This window comes from Mustela putorius, unplaced genomic scaffold (genome assembly GCF_011764305.1).
Source record: "Mustela putorius furo isolate JIRA1106 unplaced genomic scaffold, ASM1176430v1.1 tig00003845_pilon_pilon_pilon, whole genome shotgun sequence".
NCBI classification, from domain to species: domain Eukaryota; kingdom Metazoa; phylum Chordata; class Mammalia; order Carnivora; family Mustelidae; genus Mustela; species Mustela putorius.
The window spans coordinates 13816998-13839385 of NW_025421998.1; the positions used below are offsets into that span (position 1 = coordinate 13816998).

At 62.8% G+C, this 22388-nt stretch overlaps 1 protein-coding gene across 10 annotated transcripts in view; it reads left to right on the plus strand.

Annotated features, from left to right (window-relative positions):
* The window catches only part of CAMK2B (calcium/calmodulin dependent protein kinase II beta), a 78090-nt gene that overhangs the window by 32615 nt on the left and 23087 nt on the right, over positions 1 to 22388 (plus strand). For all 10 annotated transcript variants that reach the window (XR_001180628.2, XR_001180626.2, XM_013059789.2 and 7 more), the window contains exons 3-5: positions 9874 to 9933; positions 16446 to 16500; positions 19822 to 19887. Coding sequence is in view for 8 of the 10 variants with exons in the window: in XM_013059789.2 (XP_012915243.1) it covers positions 9874 to 9933; positions 16446 to 16500; positions 19822 to 19887 (181 nt within the window). In the remaining 2 variants the exon portion in view is untranslated. The remainder of the gene's footprint in view (positions 1 to 9873; positions 9934 to 16445; positions 16501 to 19821; positions 19888 to 22388) is intronic.

Genomic DNA, 22388 nt, shown 5'->3' on the forward strand with positions numbered 1-22388 from the left:
AGCCTCGTAAGCCTGTAAGCCTCCTGGAACCCGCAAGCTGATGCTTGGCTCATCCCCAGCTCCTTCCTGGGTCACTTCGGGCTACACTTTCCCTAGGGCCTGCGTGGCTCCTTGTGCCCTGGGGCACCCCTGCACGATGAAAGTGTGATGGGGCGGGGCAGACACAGCCCCCTCCCACCAGAAAGCTGAACCGGCCCCCTTGGCACAACGAGTCCCAGGTTTCCCAGGTTTCGCTGGGGGGTGAGGCGCCCCCCCCATGACCACAGCCCGTCAGCGGGACCCGGGCGGTGGAACTGGGTTAATGGAGGACGCAGCGCCGCATTGCAGGGGCGGCTGAGCATGCGCAGCTGGCGCCCCTCCCTCTCTCTCCCTCCCCTGTGCTCCGAGGTGGGGACCCTTCCCCACTGTCCCCTCTCTTCCCTCCTATCCGTTCCCTCCTCCCTCTCCCGCCCTCTCCCCTCCTCCGGATCCGCCTCCCTCTCCTCTCTTAACATCCTCTCCCCCTCCCGCCTGCCCCCTCCCCGCTCCTCCCCAGTCCCAGCCCCAGCCCCAGCTTCCCTGACTGACCCTGACTGACCGACTGACCCGGGCACTCCAGGGCTCCTCCCCGGGCGCTCGCAGCGCCCCCTGGGGCTGAGCCAGGGTCTTACAGTGTCAGCGGGTCCCAATTCCAGATAAACGATAATTTTTTAGAGTAAGCGTGTCCCAGACCCCCAACCAACTTTTAGTCCACTTGGCCCTCATGTGGGGGTTCCAGGGGACCCTGGACGGTGGGAGGGGTCCTGCGGGGATTTGGAGGGCGTGGGAATTGGGGGCCTCTCCCTCTGCGCCCTCCTGCTCCCGGGCCCTGGCTCTCAGGTCCTGTCCAGGGACCCTCACTCCCGGGTTGGAGGAGGGGGACCGGGGCGCCAGCAGATGGAGCAGGTACTGTAGGTTTCGGACAGACGGTGAGGGAAACCTGAGTACAAATCAGGCGCAAACGGAATGGGCCATGCTTACGCTAGAAAGGGCGTCGCGGTGTGTCTGACTTTGGAACATACTGACACAAAAAGTTTTTGTTGTGATCCGGAACCCGAATTCAGCTGGGCATTTTGTGTTGTGCTGTTGGAAGAATGGGTTCTCGTGGTTAATTTATGAACCAGATCGGCTAAGTTGAAACTTCTGAAAATGGTGGGGGTGGGTCCAGGACGAGGGCAGAGAAGGGGCAAAGGCCAGGCCAGTGGGGGTCCTGGTGGGCTCACAGGTGAGGTGCAGAGCACAGCCTCTGGGGTCCGGGTGACTCTGGAGCGCAGTGGCATTTGTGAAGGCGGAGTCTGTCCCAGGGGCTGGTGTCTGAGCAGTGCTGGTGTTCCCCGTTCTGGGGCTCAGGTGGCTGTGGTGCCTCCCACCCCACTAGGTCGTGGGGGGCACCAGGGGTGAAGGGGCAGTGGCCCCCTGGAAGGTGGACTGGCCCAGGATGATTGGGAAGGTCATTAGGAGGGAATGTCTGTGAACTCCTGTGCCCTGTCCTTCCTGAAATCTGAAGGGACCCTTCCCAGCACCTCTGCCCGTCCCCACATGCACCCGGAGCCCCCCAGAGGTGGATGCAGGCTCAGAGGGGCAGTTCTAGGTCTGAGGACCTGGGTTCTGGCCCCAGCCCTCTGGCTCGGCAGGTCCTGGGGGCGTTGGGGGGCCTGGGTGTCATCTCTGAGTAGGACTGTGGGGGTGAGCCCTGCGCTGTCTGGGGCTGTGCCCAGACTGTAAGGAAGGCATACAGTCTCTGCTCAGCGCCAGGAGCATGGGCTGGCTGTGCTGCTGAGGCCGCGTCGAGGTTGCCACCGGGGGTGGGCGGGGATGGGACCTTACCCAGTAGGACCTGTGATACCAGGGCTAGAGACGAAGTGGAAGAGGAGGCAGTTCCGGGATATCCCGTCACCGCGCCCTCTTGTCCTGGAAGGTAGCTGTGTCCCGTCTGACAGCTGACGAGACAGAGGATTCCAGAGGACAGTTACTACCGGGGAGGTTGGGAGTCCTGCCCTGTGGTTGCAGACATGACCCAGCCCAGGACCCAGATGTTGCACAGCTGAGACGGACAGCTGCCTACGCTGCCCAGGCGGGCTGCATGTCACGCAGGCCTGTGGGGTGTACTTGGGGACACGGGAGCAGCCTGGGCTGCGGGAGGCAGGCGTCGGAGTGACTAGAGAGTGGAGTCCCCGGTCTCCACCGTGGGATGTGGTCAGTGTCTCTGAATGATTGCTCTCTGGCACGGGGTAGGAGGGCCCTGTGCCTGGTGTGCCTGGGGAGAGGCTTTGGGGCCAGGGCACTTGCCCTGGGAGGCAGGTTGCCCCGGGCGAGGGGGCTGCACAGCAGGGACCTCACATGTGGGCCCCGATTCTGAGCTGAGTTGCACCTTGTGTTGGGTGATGGCTGTGGGCCCGGGGGGGGGTGGTGAGGAAGGCCTCCGTCCAGGGGAGACTAGCTGAGGGCGGAGAGGGAGGGCGCTGGGGGCCCAGCTATCCCCCAGCCTCACGGGGCCTGCGCACAGCTCAGAGGCCTGGGTGTGCTGTGGGGGGAGGGCCTGGTGGCTGTCTTTGTCCCTGTGGCAGCTGCAGGATGGCACAGACACCCCTGTGGGGTGGGCGCAGTAATTGCTGGTTGCCAAGTTGCCTTTTTGAAATAAAACTCACACAGAAGTCTGTGCGGGGGATCTTTTCATCTTCCTTGCTCTGCCGGCACCCTGGGGCGCCCGGAGCAGGACTGGGTGCCCCACGGAAGCACTGTGGGCCGGTGGGGGCCTCCCCCCATGGCTGCCTACATGGCAGCCCCCCGCTCCCCCCAGCCTCCCTGGGCCCCACCCCCCATCTCAGAGATGGGGCGAGGGTCGTCGCAGCCCTACCTTGTAGGAGCCCTTGGCAGCTTCAGGGCCTGTGCTGAGCGCGCAGCAGGTGCTGGTCCCAGGTGACCCGGCAGGACCCCGAGCTACCCCTGGAGTCTCCCTGTGAGCCCCATCTGCAGACTCAAGCTGTGGAAGCTCCGACTCAGGGACGTCCTTCCTGAGAGTGGTCTCTTCCCGGCGGCCTGCAGCCTTGTGCCAAGACCCGATGCTGTCAGCTGGACAGAGCCAAGGTGGGATCCCCCACCTCGAATAGGTGTCTTCCCTGACCCACTCCCTCCCCAAGCCACCCCCCTCCCGCTCCTCACGACCCTGCAGGTGTAAGTGTCCAGGGCATCCAGCGGCTCAGCCACAAGGGGGGGGGCTGGCTCTGTCCCTGGAGATTTTGAGAATTCGGGAATATGAGAGTTACAGGGGTGATGCTGGATGGCGCGGGTCTGGGGCGATGGGTAATGTGGATATCTGTGAGCCTCCTAGGATTCTAGAAGGCTCCCTCTTGCCATGTGATGGTTCAGGCATGTATATGGGTGGGAAGGAGGGGAGGGACCTCTGAATGACGTCCCAGGGTCCAGTGCGGTGGGTCAGCGGAGGCAGCGGGTTCTCATCTTGTGCGGTGCTGCTGAAAACCCCCGGCGATTGGATCGAGGACACCTGCCGGGGTCTCAAGCAGCTTGTGGCATGGGGCTGGAGGAGGGAAGCAGGAAAACAGGCCAGGTGCTCAGCTCTTCAAGGCAGGCTGGGAGTGGGGAGACGGAGGTGGGGCCAGGACAAGGGGCTGGGGTCTCGTGTCTGTTGAGTCCTCTCCCTGGAATCCCCCCACCCTTTCTGCATGTGGGAAACAGACTCAGAGCGAGGCTTGGCTGCTCCAGGGTCCCCACGTCCACTGGAGGTTGGAACATGGGCAGTCCCCCAGCTCCATGATCCTGGTTTAGCTTCCCGGCTGGTTTATCTTGGAGGGAACAGGATCCCAGGCAGCCCAGGCCCTGTGGAGCCAGCAGCTGAATGCAGGATAGGATGAGGGGGCCGGCTCCCCCAAGTCCCCTGAGGTGGTCAGCACCTGGCCTTCTCCTGGGGGGTGCTCTGTCTCTGGCTGGTTGTGGCCCTCATGGCTGGGGAATGTGTCGGGCTTCCCATGGCTTTGCCCACCCCTCTGTGCCACCAGACCCTCCAGTGCTGGTCCATGTCTGCTTCTGGGACAAGGGCACACACACACATACTCCCAAATCCCGCAGCCCGAGGGCTGCCCATCCTGTCCTGCGGCCTTGGTGGGCACTCATGTATGTCCATGCAGAAGTGGATGGTGACCCTGGGCGGGGCCTGACCTTGACACAGATCCCCACAGGCTTTATCTGTCCAGGAGCTGCTGACTTGGTAGGCCATGCTGGGGAGCAGCCGCTGTAGCCTGTGACCTTGGCTGGCTTCCTGACGTGTCCCAGTCTCCCTACCCCAGGCCCGAGCCCTCTGCCATCCCTGCGTCCCTGGGTCATCCTGCAGACAGGGTGGGGGAGCCGATGGTGGCCCTGGTGCTGGCGGGGCTCCCCAGTGAACACAGCCTGCCTGTCCCATCCCAGGGGTCCTTGGGGGTCCAGTGGCTGCCCTCTCAGCCCCTGCTGCCCACCAGGCTATATGGGCTCTTGTGTGGGATTTCATATTCCATCCAGTACGACTGCTGGTTTTCCCAAGAGGTGGCTCACTTGCCTCAGGCCAAACCTTGGCGTGCAGGGAGTGGGGGCAGGGCCGGGGGGGGGGACGGCTGGCAGCTCCTCCTGCCAGGTGGGCCGTCTCCCCCTCCCATCCCTCCTCCGCCCACACCAGTGCCTCGCGGGCGTCCTTCTGCCAGTGACAGCTCTGCTGCTGCTCCTGGCAGCTGGCGAAGGGCCAGGCGCCCACGCACGTCCCTCCTGTCCCCCTTCTCCTGGCACTGCCCCATCTCTACTCTGAGTCACCCACAGCCGGGGAGCAGGTGGGGGCTGGGGGGACGGGTGTCAGGGCTTTGCGGACCACATCCCTGAGGGGCCGAGAGGAGCCCATGGTCTGGGGTCGCGTCCTGGCCTTGGGGACCAAGTGCCTCTGTGCACCTGCTTCCTTTTCTGGGACTGCCAGTCACACTGAGTGCGGCAGGAGCCACAGGCGTCCTCTCCCACTTGTGGGTACAGCCTCCCACCTCCCTCAGCTTCCTGACTCGGCCTGGGGGGCCCCACCTGAGGGGGCCCTGCCTGAGGGAAACTCTGCCTGGGGGAAACCCTGCCTTGGAGGCCCTCCCTGGTGGGGCCCTGCCTGGGGGAGACCCTGGCTGGGGGGGGCCCTGCCTGGGGGAGACCCTGCCTGGGGGCACTTGCTGTGTGGAGCTGGCCATTTCTTGGGGCATTACTGGAATGAGGGTGAGGCCTGCTGTGTAGTGGAGCAGGTGGCTCCCATGTGTGGCCTCGTGTGGCAGGCACCTGTCCCTTCCTGATCCTTGGGGGCCCCTGCCCATCGCCCTCCTGGCTTGGCAATGGCAGCCTGGAGCAGCCCCTGCCTCCTCCTGCTCACAAGGGGCTCCTGAGGTCTGGCAGCTGCTGCCCCATGGAGGGTGTGCAGGGCTCTGCTGCCCCCTTTCCTGGCCCCCAGCCTCTGAGCCTGGTCGAACTCACCTTGGGAACACCGAGGGCGCAGGGTGAACCTGGCACAGATGTGGTGATGGAAACCCAGGAGGGTTTCCTGGCGGTGCAGGCCACGGGCTGCTGGTGGCAACCTCATGCGTGCACGCGGCTAGATCTCAGACAGGTGGCAGTGGGGTCATAGCTGTGGTTTTGTTTTGCTGCGTTGGATGCACTCTGTCGTGGGTTGTAAGTGAATGTTGGTCTTATCTGTAACCCTTTCTCTCTGGTTGGAGAACAAAGATCTGGTCCTCATGGGCACAGGTGTGCAAACATGTGTCGCATGTGCAAGAGGCATCTCCAGCGGGCACGGGCTTGTGCAGGGTGTCTGAGCATTGAGGAGACGGTTGAACTTGGGAGTCCCCAAGCACTGTGACAATCGCGTCTGTCCCCCGTGAGCGCTTGTTCCTCCAAAACCTCTCTCTGGTATGGGGGGCCCCCTTGAGGCTCCTGCAGGGCCGCATGAGGCCCTCCGCCTCTTCTGTCCCCGGGGCTCACATCACGGCTGCACCTGCTCCGTGTGGCCTGGACCTGTGTGCGGGCCCGGGGTCCCTAGACACAGTCCGTGCTGGCTTCCTGCAGGTCTTCAGGAGGGAAGGGGGCAGAGGGACCTCCCCTCTATGAGCAGGTTTGCCCTCATTCCCTGGGACCCCACTCCTGTCCCCATCCTGTTCCCTGTCACCCTCAGGCTCATCCATGGAAGGCCGCAAGGGTGCCGTCCCTGGGGCCGGTGCATGTGGAAGGAGATGCAGGCTGGGCCTGACGTGGGAGACTGGGGAGAGGAGGCCGCCCTATGGGGCCGGGACATGTGGGGTGTCAGGCCAGATTCTTGGGGCTCTGTCGACCTTAGCACAGGCACCATATGCGTCCTGTGACATGTGCCAGCGTTCCGTACCAACACACTAACTGGGGCACTGGGGCCCCAAGCGGCAGGTACTGGGCTACAGGGCAATTCTGGGTGCCCCAGACACATAGGGCAGCTGGCCACAGCTGTGGAAGGGCTCTTCTGAGGGTTGTGGCCAGTGTCAGCTGGCCTGGTTGCTCAGACCTTGTAGCCCTCCAGCACTGGCAGGTACCTGGTGAGGCCCTGGGGTAGCCTGCTGCCCCCAGCCAGGATGTCATTGCACAGGATGCGGCTAGGAAGGGTGCTGGGCTGGAGGCCCTGGGGTGCTGGTGAGCCCTGGGCAGGGTGGGCAGCGTTTCAGCTGCATTCCGCCCCAGGCCTGCTCAGTGATCACTGCCATGGTGTCTGAGGTCCCGCGGCCAGAGCCCCAAGAAGGAGGTGGGTGCAGCCTTGAGTAGGTGTGGCGAGTTCCCGGGGCCGGTCAGGGGCACTGCTGCCCGCTGGGGAATGGAATGGGCTGGGAGCACCCTTCTTGGTCCAGGTGAGCGTTTAGGGCTGGGACGTGCTCCTCATGGACCAGACTCGGTTATATTTGACTCACTTCACCGTGACCACAATGGGGTTCTTCATGCAGAAGTTAAGGAATAACTGGGGTACTGCTGCGGGAAGGGATGTAAGCCTGAGGGCAGAGTGGAGCACTGACTTTGTGTGTGGGGACAGCTTCCCGTCCCATCACATCCTGGCTCAGGGGTGTCAGTTTAGATGAGCCCTGACTCCGTGGGCGGGGACAGCCTCCCGTCCCCGTCCCATCCTGTCCTGGCTCAGGGGTGTCAGCTTAGATGAGCACTTCCCAGGCTGATGTCGCCGTGGCAGGTTTTTGGGACATGCCCTCATCAATCAGTGGCTTTGTGCTTGTTGGAGACGGGATCAGACCCTTTTTTTAAAAATACAATATTTTGCTTCATCATAAAAGGAACACGAGATTGTTTGCAAGTTGGGGGAAAATGTAAAGAAAAAAGTAATATATTGTTTAATGATTCCATCCTTCTGATTCTTAGGGGGAAACGCGGTCACGGTCTAGGGGTGGGGTGCGTGCTCTCACACGCCTGTTGTGACTTCGTGTCAGAGCCTCTCCCCACCCCATGCGGCCGGCCTGACAGTGAGGGGGACAGCCCGCCCGGAAGGTCAGGGACTTGCTGGGGCCACAGGTGGGTACCGGCATGCGGCCCATCGGCTAGGCTCCCCTTCTCTCCCCGCTGCGCACTTGGGAGTCGGCCAGTCCCAGGGATGGGGCTGCGTCCTCAGGGACAGCTTTCAGGAGGAAAAGACAGTCTCTCCAGTTGCATATTTCTGAAAAGGGGATTCCCAGGTGCATTTTCCTCCTGTCTTTATATATGAAAATGACCCCGGCTCCCTCCGCCTGACCCCCCTGAGAGCTCTCCCTGCCTCTGCCCCGGTCCACACGCGGGCGGGCTTCCCCGTGTCATCCACATGCGGGGGAGGCGGCTCTGATGGTCCTGGGACGGTTGGCAAAATTGGAACACGGATGGGTTGGTTCCCGTTCTGTAGCGTGTTCGGTGTTCTGCACTGAGGTCATGCCCTAGAGCGCCCTCGCTCTCAGGATGCGTTCCCGGGCTGTCACCTGTTAGGAGGACGGGGACCTTGGGGCTTCTCTCAGACGCTCAGAAAAGTGTGTGTGTACGGAAGGGCAGATTATGCAGAAGTGCTTTTTCTGAGGACATGGTAGTGTCTGTGCAACTTTCTCTAGATTTGAAAACCATTCAGAGTAGTCACTTAAGAGAAAGCCCCGGGAACAAAAAAGTGAGGCTGTGGTTGCTCCCATTGCACCTGCAGGGCTGGTCCTGGCTGTGGCGACAGCCCCTTCCCACGAAGATGGGAGATGAGATGTGGCCCCTCAGCCGCGTCTTGCATCGTCTGTCCTGAGTTTCATCCGATGGCAGACGGGGATCCATGCTGTGTGTGTTCTCTCGCAATTGTGCTGGACTCGTCCCTCCAGACGGTGACGCTTGGACCCACCCCCAGTGCCCGCTGTCACAAACACTGCTGCATCCTTCTGTGGGCTCAGCTCCCGCCTCAGAGGGGACGGGGTGGCACCTGGGTGTGTTGCGTCCGGAGTTCAGGGGAGGGAGCGTGGGGTGGGGTGAGGCTCAGGCCCTCTGGCCAGTGCCCACCTGCTGTCCTGCCAGAGCCCTCCCAGTGCCAGGGCACCTGGCCGCACAGGGCGGGGGCTTAGTGTTTCTGGGGGCTTCCGTGCTGGGAGGTGGGGGGGCCAGCTGGACCGGAGGTGTCCCAGAGAGAGTTCTGTCTGCAGGCATGACATTCCCGCTCAGGAGAAGCACAGGTGTGTTCACAAATCTGTCCGAGCCCAGCACTGGCATGCGGGCCCGGGAGAGCCCACCACAGATGCGGCAGCCAGCTCCCTTCCTGCAGAAGGGCCTTCTGGTGCCTGGGTCTGTTGCCCCCAAGCCCAGGCCGTGCTGGGGGCCAGCAGGTTGTGGGGAGGGTGCGGAGTCGCTTGCTCATTTGTCATACCTGGCAAAGGCTGCCGCATACGCTGGGATGGGCCTATGGTATGCACCTGCTGGCGCAGCGCCCTGCGCCCCATACCCTTGCTCTGAGGGGCTCAGGACCCCTGGTGCCCTGCCCCGGGTGCATCCCACCCTGCAGCAGCTGCCATCCTGAGTGGGGAACCCCCTGCCTCTCTTGACGGTCTGGCCACAGTGTGTGCCCAGCCACCTGTGTGTGCTGACCTCCAAACGAAAGTGCGTTTTGGGTCTCCCTCTGTGAGTGGCTTGTCCTCTGGTATGTGTTGGGGGCTGCGGTGCTGCTGTCGCCAAAGGCTGCGTGCTGTTGTGCGGCCATAACCACCTTCGTTGTGCCTTCTCTAGTCAACGGAAAGGAGGGTTTTTCCAGTATTTTGTTCCTAAGGTCTCCATTAAATTTTAAAATCTTCCTGCTACCCTGATTGTCTGGAATAGACGTTTCTGTTAAGTGGTTCAGTCCTCAGAGAGCCAGCCTCTGGAACAGAAGCGCTGGCCTCTCGAGGGGGGGGTTGCTGGGAGGGCTCCTGGGACCCTGCTGGCTGGGGCCCTGCCCGGCAACAGCCACGTTTTGCCGGCCCCGCAGCCACTGGCGGACACGCTAGGCTTCAGTAGGAGGCTCCAGGGAGTCTGGAATCGGGACACGGTGAAGGATAGATTGGCGCCGTCAGCTCTGCCATGACACGTGCAGCATTTTCTCTTCCTGAAGCGCCTGGGGCTCCCCACCTCTGCCTCCGTGGGCCTCTTGAGGCGAACACTTGGCAGCCTCTTCCTGCCCTGGTGCTGCCAGCCAGGGTCTCTGGGCGGTTGGCCGGTACGTGCAGAAGAAGGCAGTGGGCACCTCCCTGGGCTGGGAGTGTGTCTGGCAACCACTGGTCTTGGCAGTGCTGGGCATGGGGGGGTTACTGGCTGCTGGGGCACAGGGGGGGGTCACACTGTGTTGCTCTCTGTCCGCAGATCACCAGAAGCTGGAGAGAGAGGCTCGGATCTGCCGTCTTCTGAAGCATTCCAACATCGGTGAGCTGCCGTCTTGGGCGTGGGGGCAGGGGTGCCATCTTTCTGCCCCCTGGCCAACGACCTTTCTGTCCCGGAGATTACACCGCAGAGGGACACCCAGAGGCCGCCTTTGCTTTTTCCATAGAAGTGTCCCATCCTTGGGCACCTGGCAGTGGTTTTCTCTTCTGACCTCCAGGGGCCCTGGGGGTTCTGGGCAGCTGCCTGTGCAGCTCTGCCTGGATGGGTCTTGGCCCATCAGCCCATCACTCTAACTCCCAGCTGGATTCCTGGCAGAAACATTGTGTGGTTTCAGAAAAGCCGCAAGACAGTCCAGTTAAGAAGAAAAACGTTTGGGAACCAAAAACCTCAAAGGCCACTTCAAGCGCCATCCTGGCCTGAGGTCTGAGGGCTTACTCTGGAGGGCCACCGTTGTCCCCTGCTGGTCATTGCCACTGTGCCCTGGGGGTTTAGAGTCTGGGGAGCCTGGGGCCATGGCCTCAAGGATGGTGACCCTTTTTCTGAAAGCCCAGATCACCTCCTTGTGCACCCACAGGACCCTGGAAGTCAGCTTGGGCCTCTTGGGCCGCTCAACCTGCACTCAGCCCTGTGCCCCACCACCCACCCTGGTGGCTCGGGGGTAGTCCCTGCCTTCTGCCCCAGGGAGCAGGTGTGTGTGTCCACCTGCCTGCCCGGCCCCACCTCTGGCCCTGGAGGGACTTCCAAGGAGTCCCCTATGCGAAGCAGCCGGGAAGCACAGAGGGGCCAGTGGGTTTGCTGCCCTGGGGGCACCCAGGGAGCTGGTCAGGGTAGGCTCAGGGCCCCTCCTGCCACGATTCCAGCTCTGTTGGGCCAGGACAGAGCCCAGGACTCTGTTTAAAAGGAACGACAGATGGGGTGGCTTGGTCACTTCTGGAGCCCCTGGCCTGCAGGGAGGTACATGCCACTCCCAGCTCCCAGGCTGTGGCCTCAGCCGTGGGGAGCCCAGGAGGCTGTAGGAAGCCTGGGCCGCTTCTCAGAGCCAGTCCTGGGAGCTCCCCCCGAGGCTCTGCCCTGCAGGACCTGTGGGAGTGGCGGTGAAGGCAGACCCCCACTTCTAGACAGCCCCCCACCGTGCCCGCAGGCGGCTCCAGTCCTGGGCCCGGGCCAGGCACTTGCACTTGTAGATTCTCAAGCTGTGTGTGTTGGGCCCACTGGCGTGCAGGCTTCTGACTCAGAGGCCTGGTATGGGCCCAGGAACCGGAGCCTTCCCCAGCGAGCCTGGTGATTCTGATGCCGACGTCCACAGGACCCCAGTCACTCTTCACTGGCAGGGTTGGGGGAGCACGTGGGTCTGCAGTGGGCTTCCATCAGACCCTCTGCCGCCCCTGCTGTTGCGCTCTGTGCGTCGGAGCCCGGCAGCAGGCACTAGCTCATCCCCACCGCTGCCCCTTGCCAGTCGCCTCCCCTGCATCGTCTGAGCACCAGCCAAGAGTGGGTCAGGAATTCCTTTCAATAGGGGAGGACCCTGGTGTTCTCTGGGTGGGTGTTTGTGACAGTCTTCAAAAGACATCTCCTTGCCCTGCCTGGAGGCCCATGTTGTTCCTGGTCAGCTGTATCAGTCCCTGAGTCTTCATAGCAGCTTTATTCCAGAGCATGGGGGGTACGGGGGCAGAGCCAAGACGGGGGAGGGGCTGCAGAGAGAACATTCCAGAACACGGGGGAGGCAGAGCCAAGGCGAGGGGGATGCAGAGAGAACATTCCAGAACATGGGACAGGCAGAGCTGATGGGGGTGCAGAAGGAACATTCTAGAACATGGGGAGGCAGAGCTGAGACAGAGGTGCAGAAGGAATATTCTCTGTATACTCAGGAGGGGCTCTCTGGGGAGTAGTGGGAGAGGTCTAGGGGAGGTGAAGGGGTCCCCTTGCTCCCAGGCCTGGGTCTTCCCAGCCCTACTATAGACAGAAGTGTTTGCAGTGCCCCTGGGACAGGCAGTGGGATGTTGTTCGTCCCACTGGTGCGGGACAGGGGCACCGGGAGGGGCTGTTCCTCGGAGCAACTGTGTTCAGAGCGTGGGGCGGGAAGGAACCTCTATTTCCCCATCTGTGAATTGGGGGTGGGCCTTCACAGGGAGTCCCTGGGAGGCCCTGAGAGGAGACAGGTGGACAGCAGGCGCAGTGAGCCCCGGCCTGCAGAGGGGACTTGGGGAGGCTTGGGGTCAGAGTCACGGCGGGGGCCCAACCTTCCTGCGGACAGGCTGTTACGGCTCTGAGCCCCTGCAGGGTCTGTGTGTGACGAGCGGGGCTACACAGGCCACAGGCTTCTGTGGTTCTTAACCCACATGAGTCACGGGGCCTGCTGCATAACAGGCAGCAAAGCTCAGCCCATGGGCGCTGATTGTGGGTTCGAGAGCTGTGGGGCTGGGGGCTCGGGCCTGGTACGCAGCCTGTGGGATCCGTGCAGAATGGCTGTGCTGGGCTCGAGAAAGCAGGACGGGCCTGGGCCTGGGCCTGGGCCCAGGCGGCTCCTCCAGGGCTCCCATGCAGTGTGGACACCAGCCTGAGCTGCGTCTGTGAAGGTTTGCCTGCGTGTCTGGGGTTTGCTTGCAGGCTGTGGCTCACATGGTTGCCAGGGTCTCATCAGGACCACGTGCGTGTCTTTAGCACGTGGCAGGAGGTCCCCAGAGTGCGTAATGACAGGGATTCAGAGGGAGCCGGATGGGTAAGGGAGGGAGAACGAGAATTCTGACCACCTTTGAACGTGGGGTTCGGTGGCAGTGTGTGTGTTCACAGCGTTGCGTGGTCACTGCCGCTCCCTGTGTCCGCACTTCTCATCGTCCCGGTGAGGGTCTGCGCCCGGGGAACATGACCTCCCATTGGGCCGCCCAGGCCTGGGGAACCGCCCCGCGCTGCGTGCGTGGGTCGGTCCCACGAGGACCCCCACGGCGGTGGGATCACACATCGGTCCCTTCGCCATGCTCGTTCCGCTCGGCATCGCACCCTCAGCATCCGTCCCTGTTGAAGCAAGTTACGGGATTTCCTTGCTTTTCCAGGCTCCGTTATAGCCAGTCGTGTGGACGGAGCGCGGTTGGCTTCCGCTCACCCGACAGCGGAACCGTGGCTTCTTGCCCCCTGTCGGCCTTGCACACGGTGCTGCCGTGGACATGGCCGCGCGCGGAGGGTGGGCACCCGTGTGACTCCCGTGCTCCCTCTTTGGTGACACGTGCAGCAGTGGAACGGCTGGTCACCGGCCGGTCGGCGGGGGTCACTCTGCAGGCCCACCATGCTCCTCGAGCCAACCTGTGGACCCGCGCCACAGCCCTGCTGCAGGGGAGGGGAGGGAGCGATGCTGTCTGTGCAGCGGGGGCCCATCCCCGCCGCGGGCACCTGAGGCCTCTGTTGACCTGTCATGCTGGGAGCGGGCTTCACGGGGCCAGCTGCCCATCACCAGCCGCCTGTCACCCACCATCCGGGCAGAGCGCTCCCCAGCGGCTGCAGGCTCTCCTCAGAGATAAGGGGCTGCTGCACAGAGAACGCAGCTGTGTGGCCTGGTTTCAGCAGTGCCTTTTGTGGGGACGGGAGTAGGGGTGGGTGTCTGGGATGCCTGACCCAGTGTCCCCCCAGCCTCCTCCAACCCCCCCCAGCCTTCCCCACTCTCCCCCAACCTCCCAGCCTCCCCCACTCTCCAGCCGCCCTCTGGCCTCTCTCTGTTCTCCTCCAGCCTCCCCCAGCCTTCCCGATCTCCCTCCAACCTCCCCAGCCTCCCCTCCAGCTTCCCACAGTCTCATCCCAGCCTCTCCCCAGTCTCCCAGCAGCCTCCTCACCACCTGCACTCAGCCTGCCTCTGCAGTGACCTTTTATTTTCAGGACCTGGCTCAGTGATGGCAAGTCTCCGCCTTTGGTTTCTGGTGGGCTTCTTTGCTGGGTGGTTCACCCCTGAGCTGGGCAGGTGGGCACCAAGGAGTACATGCCATGGGGGGACCTCCTGCCTGGGCAGTGGAGAAGGGTCTCCGGTCTCCCGCTGCTCAGCCCCGCAGCTGGTGAAGTTATGCATCTGGGCCGGGCCCTCCTGCCGCAGGCAGCAAGGGCATCCCCAGGGCAGTCCAGAGGCTGCCTGGGAGAGTTGGAGGGTCTCCCCCTGAGAACGCCTTGGCCTGGGACTCAGGGACAGGCCCTGGAAGAGCTGTGGCCCTGGCAAGGGGAGCATCCTGGGTACACCCCTGTGCCCTCTGTGTGGCGGCCCCACAGGGCTTCCGGGCTGGCCTCTTGGGAGTGCACAGGACTGTGTCGTAGCCGCGCGCCCTACCCAGTATCACAAGTGTCCTGCTTTACTTGGGCGGATTTTGCGACAAGTCACTTTCGGTAGCCTCGGCTCTGTCAGGAATCAGTCTGATGTGCTAAATCGCTTTCCTTCTAAACCGTTAAAATAATGTGCGACTGCTTGTTAAATGTTAAAAATGTTTTCTTTTTCTTTTTCTTTTTTTTTTAAAGAAAAGGGTTCAAGTGCACACAGCCTCCACGTCCCCCAGGTGCCCTGTGTCTCCCAGGCGAGGCGGTTGGACCCGCCAGCAGGCCTAAGAGCCTGACCCCCTCCCACCAGCACTGGAGGCCGGGGCCTCCCACAGCCCTCCTGGACCACTGGGGATCCCCCAGGGAAGGCGAGGAAGGCCCCCAGGAATGTCCCTCCGGGGGCCCTGGGCCTGCCTTGCTTGGTGTGCCAGGGCAGGTGGCTGGGCCGAGGAGGCAACACCTAGAGGGGGTGAGCGTCTGTTCCCTGCACTGATTTCCAAGACAGTCCTAGAAGGAGGGTGCTGTGGGCAGGGCTCTGTTGGGTGCTGGGGAGAATTAGGCCAGCCTGAGGGCATCAGTGGGCAGGAGGGAGGTCAGTATCGGCTTTGCGCGCCCAGCAGTCTCCGTGACATCCCTGGGAGAGGGGACGGAGCCCAGGTAGCTGGCGGAGGCCGGGGACCCGGGAAGGCCTCACATCACGATCATGGGGCCAGGAGAGGTGAAGCCGAATAGGACAAGGCTGGACGGCAGGCAGAGCCACAGAGCCAGAAACGGGAGGGCAGCTGCCCGAGGAGCTGGCCCCGGAGTTGGCACAGGTGCCCCTTCCCGGTGACCAGACACTCTGACTGCTTGGGCAGGAGCCCGCTCTCGGTGCCTGACTTCGGCCGGAAGCCCTGTGGGGCCGCCACACAGAGGGCACAGGGGTGTACCCAGGATGCTCCCCTTGCCAGGGCCACAGCTCTTCCAGGGCCTGTCCCTGAGTCCCAGGCCAAGGCGTTCTCAGGGGGAGACCCTCCAACTCTCCCAGGCAGCCTCTGGACTGCCCTGGGGATGCCCTTGCTGCCTGCGGCAGGAGGGCCCGGCCCAGATGCATAACTTCACCAGCTGCGGGGCTGAGCAGCGGGAGACCGGAGACCCTTCTCCACTGCCCAGGCAGGAGGTCCCCCCATGGCATGTACTCCTTGGTGCCCACCTGCCCAGCTCAGGGGTGAACCACCCAGCAAAGAAGCCCACCAGAAACCAAAGGCGGAGACTTGCCATCACTGAGCCAGGTCCTGAAAATAAAAGGTCACTGCAGAGGCCACCGCTGTGCTTCCAGGCATGAAGATGCTGGCGGCCGGGTTCCCGGGAAGGTTATGGCGGGAGGAAGTAGGAGGCCTACAGGGCAGGCCACGAGGGCAGCGTGGAGGGTGCGAGCAATGGGCTGTGGCCAACCCTCCTGGCGCTGGCGGCCTGCCCTGCGCGGAGAGGCCCAAGGAGCCACAGCCCTGGGGATTCCGAGCCCCCACTCTGCACACGGCTTGGTCTTCGGGGAACCGCACCTCTCCGCTGTGTGCACGGCCCCTCGCATGCTGGTGAGCAGGCGGGGTGCTCAGGGCGGCATCTGCCGGAGGCAGGATCTGGCACAGGGGGCGGTATCCAGAGTGATCCGTTCCTAGAGATGCGTGCTGTTCGGCATGGGGTGTGTCTTTGGCTCCACAGGGTGGCGGGCGTGTGCTGGCCTTGTATGCTGTCCACTTGCTGGCTCATGGATGCAAGCCGGCACCCTTGGGCCGGGCGCTGCTCCAGGCTCAGGGACGCGCACAGCAGGCCAGCCAGGCTGGGGAGCACCTGGGGCCCGAACCCAGGGCCCGAGCTTTTTGAAGTGGTGGCACACTGGTTGGCCTTCACTTGTCCCAAGAGGCAGATGACAGGGCCCCACGGTGCTCCTGTCCTGTGAGTGGCTCCTTTCCAGGGCCTGGTCCAGCGAGTCGCAACCCTAGGGCCCCACCTTGCCTGCGGCCCCCTGTCCCCTGGCTGAGGGGCTGAGAGGGGCCCAAGTCTCTGTCTGGCAGAGGAAAGAGGACCTTGGACACCTGGAGCCCCCTGGATGTCCGCCTGGGACCCACGGCTCTCCCGTTGGGCTCTGTCCTGCAGTGCCCCCCTCCTGTGGGGAGCCCCAGGCCCTTGTCTGGATGGGTAGGCCCCCTCCATGAAGGAGGGGTGCTGCATGGAGAGGGCGGGTCCTGGGCTGGGCCAGCCCCTCACGGCCTCTTCTGTCCCCACAGTGCGGCTGCACGACAGCATCTCTGAGGAAGGGTTCCACTACCTGGTCTTTGATCTGTAAGTGTCTGAGCTGGGAACGCTCCACTGCACGGCTCGGAGGGTGGGCAGGGGAGGGGCGGAAAGGGGGGCATCCGAGGCTTCCACAGCCCCTGCCTCCCAGGCCTCCTCCCTTCCAGGCTCACCAGCACAGCCTCCCCACCGGCTGTGTCTGGAGTCCCACAAGCTTGGGGCTGCCCCCTGGGCCCTTTGGGTGGGGCGTAGGGGTGAGGGAAGGGAGGACCCGAGGGGTGGTCGTGGCCTTTCCTTTGCAGGTGTTCCCTGGGGTCCTCATCACAGCCAACTGGCGTGAGTGTGTGTGTCCTCGTGATCATGTGCGGTTTCTGGGGGTGCATGCACGTATGTGTGTCTGTGTGTCTGTGTGTCCACGCGTGTGCGTGTGTGGCGTCCGACGTGCGGGCTTTGGGGCTTCTGGTGCCTCTTCCTTCCTGCCTGATTCAGGAGCAGTGAGCTCATCCCTGTCCGTCCCCGGCCGCTCCCACTGTGCGGCTATATTTAGCTGCCCGTGAGTCACTGCAGCTGGGGCCCTGGAAGTGGGTGGGCAGGGGCCATGGGCTTCGGGCAGCCCCTAGTGGCCTCTTGATGGCCACAAGGCCAGGGTGCTGTCACCTGTGTGATGGGACACCTGCCTGGGGCAGCTGCTCCTCCCTCTAGGACAGATGCCGCCATAGCCACAGAGCCCTCAGCGCCCTCTGGGTCCCGTGGTCGAGAGGGGCCAGGACTGTCCCTGGAGGGGCTTGGTCCTCTCTCATTCCCCCAGTGTCCCACCAGACTGTGCTCTGAGGCAGCCCAGGCTGTGCTGGGACACAGCTGTCACTGCCAGGCTGAGGTTGTGCCCTAAAGGTGTGTCCCATGGTCCCTGCAGAGGGGGACAAGCTTGCTGTCTCTCCACCCCATGTGCCCCTAGACCCACCCAGTGTCATAGGGAGTGTAGCGGCCATGCGGCTAGAGGGCGGCTGTGCCTGGGCCCTGGTGGCAGACAGCTGGGTGGGTGTGATTCAGAAGACAGGAGGTAGGGAACGCGGTGTGGGTGTTGTGTGCACGCTCGTGTGTTCCTGCATGCGGTGCACGTGTGTAACTGTGTGTGTGTCTGCACATGTGTGGGTTCATGTTTCTTGGCCTACATGACAGGCAAGTGTGGGGAGCCCAGAGAGGAGTACTTGGCGGTGTTTCTGGGGGGGCGGGGCAGGGGAAGGGCCCAGGCCCTGCACGCCCTCCCTGAAAGCCTCTGTGGCCCATAGGCCTGCGGTGGTCCTGACCCTGCAGAGGCCTCTGTCCCGGGGCCTCAAGCAGCTGCTTCTGGGGTGGGCCGGGAGGGAGCGGGGAGTGTCGGATAGGCCCTGCCCCACCACAGCCCCTCCAGCCATGCAGCATCCCCCGCTATGTGGCACTAGAACCGGGGAACCACTTCTTGCCTGGGTTGATGTCACCTTCCAGAGGCCCCGAGTTTGGGGAAAGTGTGGACTCAGGAGTTGACAGGTTTCCCCACTCCCACCCCTGGGAATGTCACAAGGACTTGGGGACAGCTGCACATCAGCCATGTTGTCCCTCTGGGGCCAGGGGGAACAGGAGGAGATGTTGGCCTCTGGGTCAGGTTGCCTCTCGGCTGCATGAGACGTCACCTTCCCCCTGTCAGCAGCCAAGTCTCTGCCCTGCTGCTCTGGACTGCATGGCCCAGGTGCGGGGACCCACAGGCCTGTCCCCAGCCCAGGCGAGGTCTCGCTCCCGGGGGGGCTCCCTGGGTTCGGACTCGGTCTGCAGAGCCTCGCCTGGGAGTCCGGGTGCGGGGAGGTAAACAGTGAGTCCCCTCTCCTGGGTGGAGCCCTGACTGCACCTCCTCGCTCCATGCACACATGGATACACACGCGCACGTGGACACACACGCACGCGCAGATGGACAGACACGGATATACATGCGCACGTGGACACACACGCACGTGCACATGGACACATGCACATGGACACACACAGACATGGACACACACACATGCACGGATACACACGTGCACATGGACACACGTGCACACATGGACACACGCACTCGGGCACACACACGCACACATGGACACACACAGTCAGGCACACACATGCGTGCATGTGCACACGGGTGTGCATGCACGCGCCTGTGGCACAGGCTGTCACACACACACATGCCGAGGCACACATGTGCACACGCCCGCAAGGCTCAGCCTCCATTAGGCTGTTGCTGGCTCTGAGCCTTGGGGTCTTCTGGTGGCAGGTCAGAAGCCAAGAGCTCCTTTCTCCCGAGTGCTTGGCATGTCCAGGGGCGTCAGAAGCAGGTGTGTTGCCGGAGAGGGGCATGCTGAGCCCTGACAGGTCCTGTGTGTCTTGCCGTCTGACTTTAAGGGAGCGTCGACCCACGCCAGGGGCGCCCACTCAAGCAGGCCCGGTGCCTGTCGCCCCTGCCACAAGCCAGCCCGCCCAAGCAGAGGCACAGAAATGAGGCCCACACAATTCCCACCTTCGTGAACAGAAATGCAGATGGAGAGGGTGCAGCCCTTGGGGACAGCACGGCTGCAGAGGGAGGCAGCTCTCGGCCTGCCCGTCTCAGCGGTGGGAAGCCTGGCCAGAACCTGTGGAGCTGGGGGAGGGGCTGCGAAGGGCCCCGAGAGGGCTCCTCCCTGCTCCCCCTGCATCTGTGCCTCACCCCTGTTGTCTTCACCTTTCTGTCCACCCTTATTTTCCAACTCAAAGGGCCCCGGGTAGCCTGGAGTCTCTCAGGTTTCTCATAAGCCCTCCGGGCAGTTTCCTGTCTGGGCGTCCGTCCTGATTGTAAGGCCTTCACAGAGCAGGGACACATGGCAAGTGGGTGTGCAGACAGAAATCCCGCCCTGCTCCTAGATGGGGCTTGGGACACCTCACAGGCTCACCTACGAGGGAGGCCAGATCTGGGCACTGGCTCTCTGGCCCCTTGCTCTGTGCGGGGACACAGCTCTGGTTCCAGGGGTCATGAGGAGGGATCCAGATCTCTTCAGGCCCAGCGTTAGCATGACAAAGCCTGGGTAACACTGCAGAGGCCTGGGTCAGACTCCTGTGCTGCCCACTCTGGCCACCACCCCGTCGAGAGCCCATTTTCTGAGCATGACAGTGCCGTGTCACGGAGCAGCTGTGAGAGTGGACATGTGAAATGATACCATGTGTAAGGACTCGGTCGGTGGTTAGTCCTGGGAGATGAGGACAATAGGGCATATGGTAGAGAAGGGGGAGGAGGAGGAGTCGATGTTGCCAGCAGTGACGACGGGGATGGAGTGATGAGGCCGATGGGGTCCTCAGAACGTGTGACCTGTGCTTTGTCTTCAGGGTCACAGGCGGGGAATTGTTCGAGGATATCGTGGCCCGAGAGTACTACAGCGAGGCGGATGCCAGGTGGGTGTGCAGGCCTCTGTCCTTCCGGCTCCCTTCTCTTCCCAACCCAGCCTCATTCGGTCGCCACTGGCCCCCAGGGCCCGCGTGTGCTCCTGTGGGCAGAGCGGCTCACACGGCTGAGGCAGACGGTCTGCCGGCCGGAGGCGGCGTTCCTGCTGGGAGCCTGGAGTACGTCCCAGGAGTAGCCACTTTTGTGTCCTCCCCCAGATCGGAGCCGGCCGGAGTCAGGGAGTGCCCGGGCCAGCTCTGCTTCCCTGGGGTGGGGATGGCCCAGAGAGGGGCTTTTTCGCTGGGGGTGGGCAGTGGAAGGGGGAGTCATGGTGTTCCCCACGCGCCCACCTTGGACATCTGTCTGTGGCCCACAGCAGGCACCTGGCAGGGCCTTCCTCGAGAAGATGGGCAGTTTCCAAATGCTTTTCTGAAGATGGGGCAGGGGTCCCTTTCCGTGCCGTCTTTCCAGAGCCAGAGGCAGGAAGAGCAGACAGGAAGGGAGAGCCTGTCCATTGTGGGCAGGAAGCCAGGGCCCTGTGTGGAGTGATGGAGGGGTTCAGGCTCCCTCTGGCTGAGGCTCCTGTGGGGGGCCCCTGGACAGCCCTTCCCCCTGGGGTCAGCCATCCCAGGGGATGAGGGCCCCAGGGACATCAGGGGACTGCCGCAGCCTGCTGCTGGGGACACAGGGCCCTCCTTCCTGGAAGGGATGCCATTGGCGGGCAGCTGGCAGCTGTGGCCCATGCATCTCAGCCTGAGGACAGCTGGGCCCCAGAACCCCTCTTGTGACAAAGACAGAAGGCTGCTCTGGTCACTCTAGGTGCTGGTGTTCACTATGGATGCTTTTTATTTTTAATTTTTCATGTTACTTGCTCCTAAAAATTTCATTAATGAGCATATCTTCCTTTTCTAGTCCAGAAAATGAATATTATTATTTCATTTTAATTTTTTTAAAAAGATGTTATCTATTTGAGAGAGAGAATGAGCCGGGGTGGGGAGAAGCAGAGGTAGAGGGAGAGGCAGGCTTCCCTCTGAGCAAGGGGCCCATAGACACAGGGCTCAGTCCAGGGACCCTGAGATCAAGGCTGAGCCGAAGGCGTTTGCTTCACTGACTGAGCCGCCAGGTGTCCCTTGAATACTATTTTTTATTTTTTTATTTTTATTTTTATTTTTTTAAAGATTTTTTTCTTTATTTATCTGACAGAGATCACAAGTAGGCAGAGAGGCAGGCAGAGAGAGAGGAGGAAGCAGGCTCCCTGCAGCGCAGAGAGCCCGATGTGGGGCTCGATCCCAGGACCCTGGGACCATGACCTGAGCCGAAGGCAGAGGCTTAACCCACTGAGCCACCCAGGTGCCCCGAATACTATTTTTTAAAGTAGCTTTTTGTGACTCGTTTCTTTACCCACAGGCGACCGTGCCTGCTGGCAACGGCCGGAGCGAGTCCCGCAGCGGCCTGGGTCCCCATTCAGGGCCTCCTGGGTCCTCCAGGAGGGTGGAGGGGGGTGTCAGGGACAGGGCACAGGGGCATGGGCTGCTTTCCCAAGGCTCCACTAGGAAGGACCTTTGTTTCGTCTGCTCACCTGGGAGTGGCCGGTCCTCTTCGGGAGCAGATTGGTCCTCATTTTCTCCTTTAAGAAAAGTAGGGAGAGCAGCCGAGCCGCATGCCCGGGCTCGGTGGGGCCAGGGTGGGGATGTCCGCAGAGTGGGCGCCTGCCTGCCAGGCCTGGGCTGTCCTGACCTCTTCCGGCGTGGGAGGAGCTCTGGGGAGGCCAGGTGGGCAGGGTCCTGCTGGCTGGCGCAGGGCCCGGGGCCCACCACCAGGGCAAAGCCAACATGAGGAAGGCCTGCCTTACAGTTCTGCCACCATGGCCACGTGGCAGCCTGCATCCGGGCCGCGGGCCTTCTCGGCCCTCTGTGTCCCCACCGGCAGCGCCCTGCCTCTGGGGCCTTTTCTTCAGCACTCTTCACTGCCTGGAGCCTGGCCCCTTCTCTGCATTCCGCAGCAGGTGCTCCCAACTCAGGGGTGTTAAGGCCCATGGCTGCAACTCCCTCTTGGCTGGGAGCCCCTGGGTGCTGCTCCCCACCCCGGCCCGCCCACGCCCAGCCGTGCACACGCCCTATGCTCCCTGACACCTGTGGCCTCCGAGCTCCTCCCTCACCTGCCTGCCCCTCCTGCCTGTGTCTCGGCCTTGTCTCCAACACCCCCTCCAGGCCCTGGCCCTGCTGCTTGATGCCCGGGGATCCCTCTGGCCCCAGTCCTGTTGGGGACCCTGTCGGGGAGGGCCCCCTTGGTGTTAGGGGCCCCTTGGAACTGGCCCAGAGGAGACAGAGCTGGGGTTCCCCCCCCCCCACAAATGCCTCGTTTTCTCTCACGAAGCCTGCCTTGCTCATTGCCCAGTGCGGAGAAGGCGACGAGAGGACTCTCAGGGAGTGCCTCTGGGCACCTCTTGTCCCCGGAGCTCTGGCCCCGCGTTTGACCTTTGTGCTGGTGCTTTGTTTCCGGGCAGGAGGAC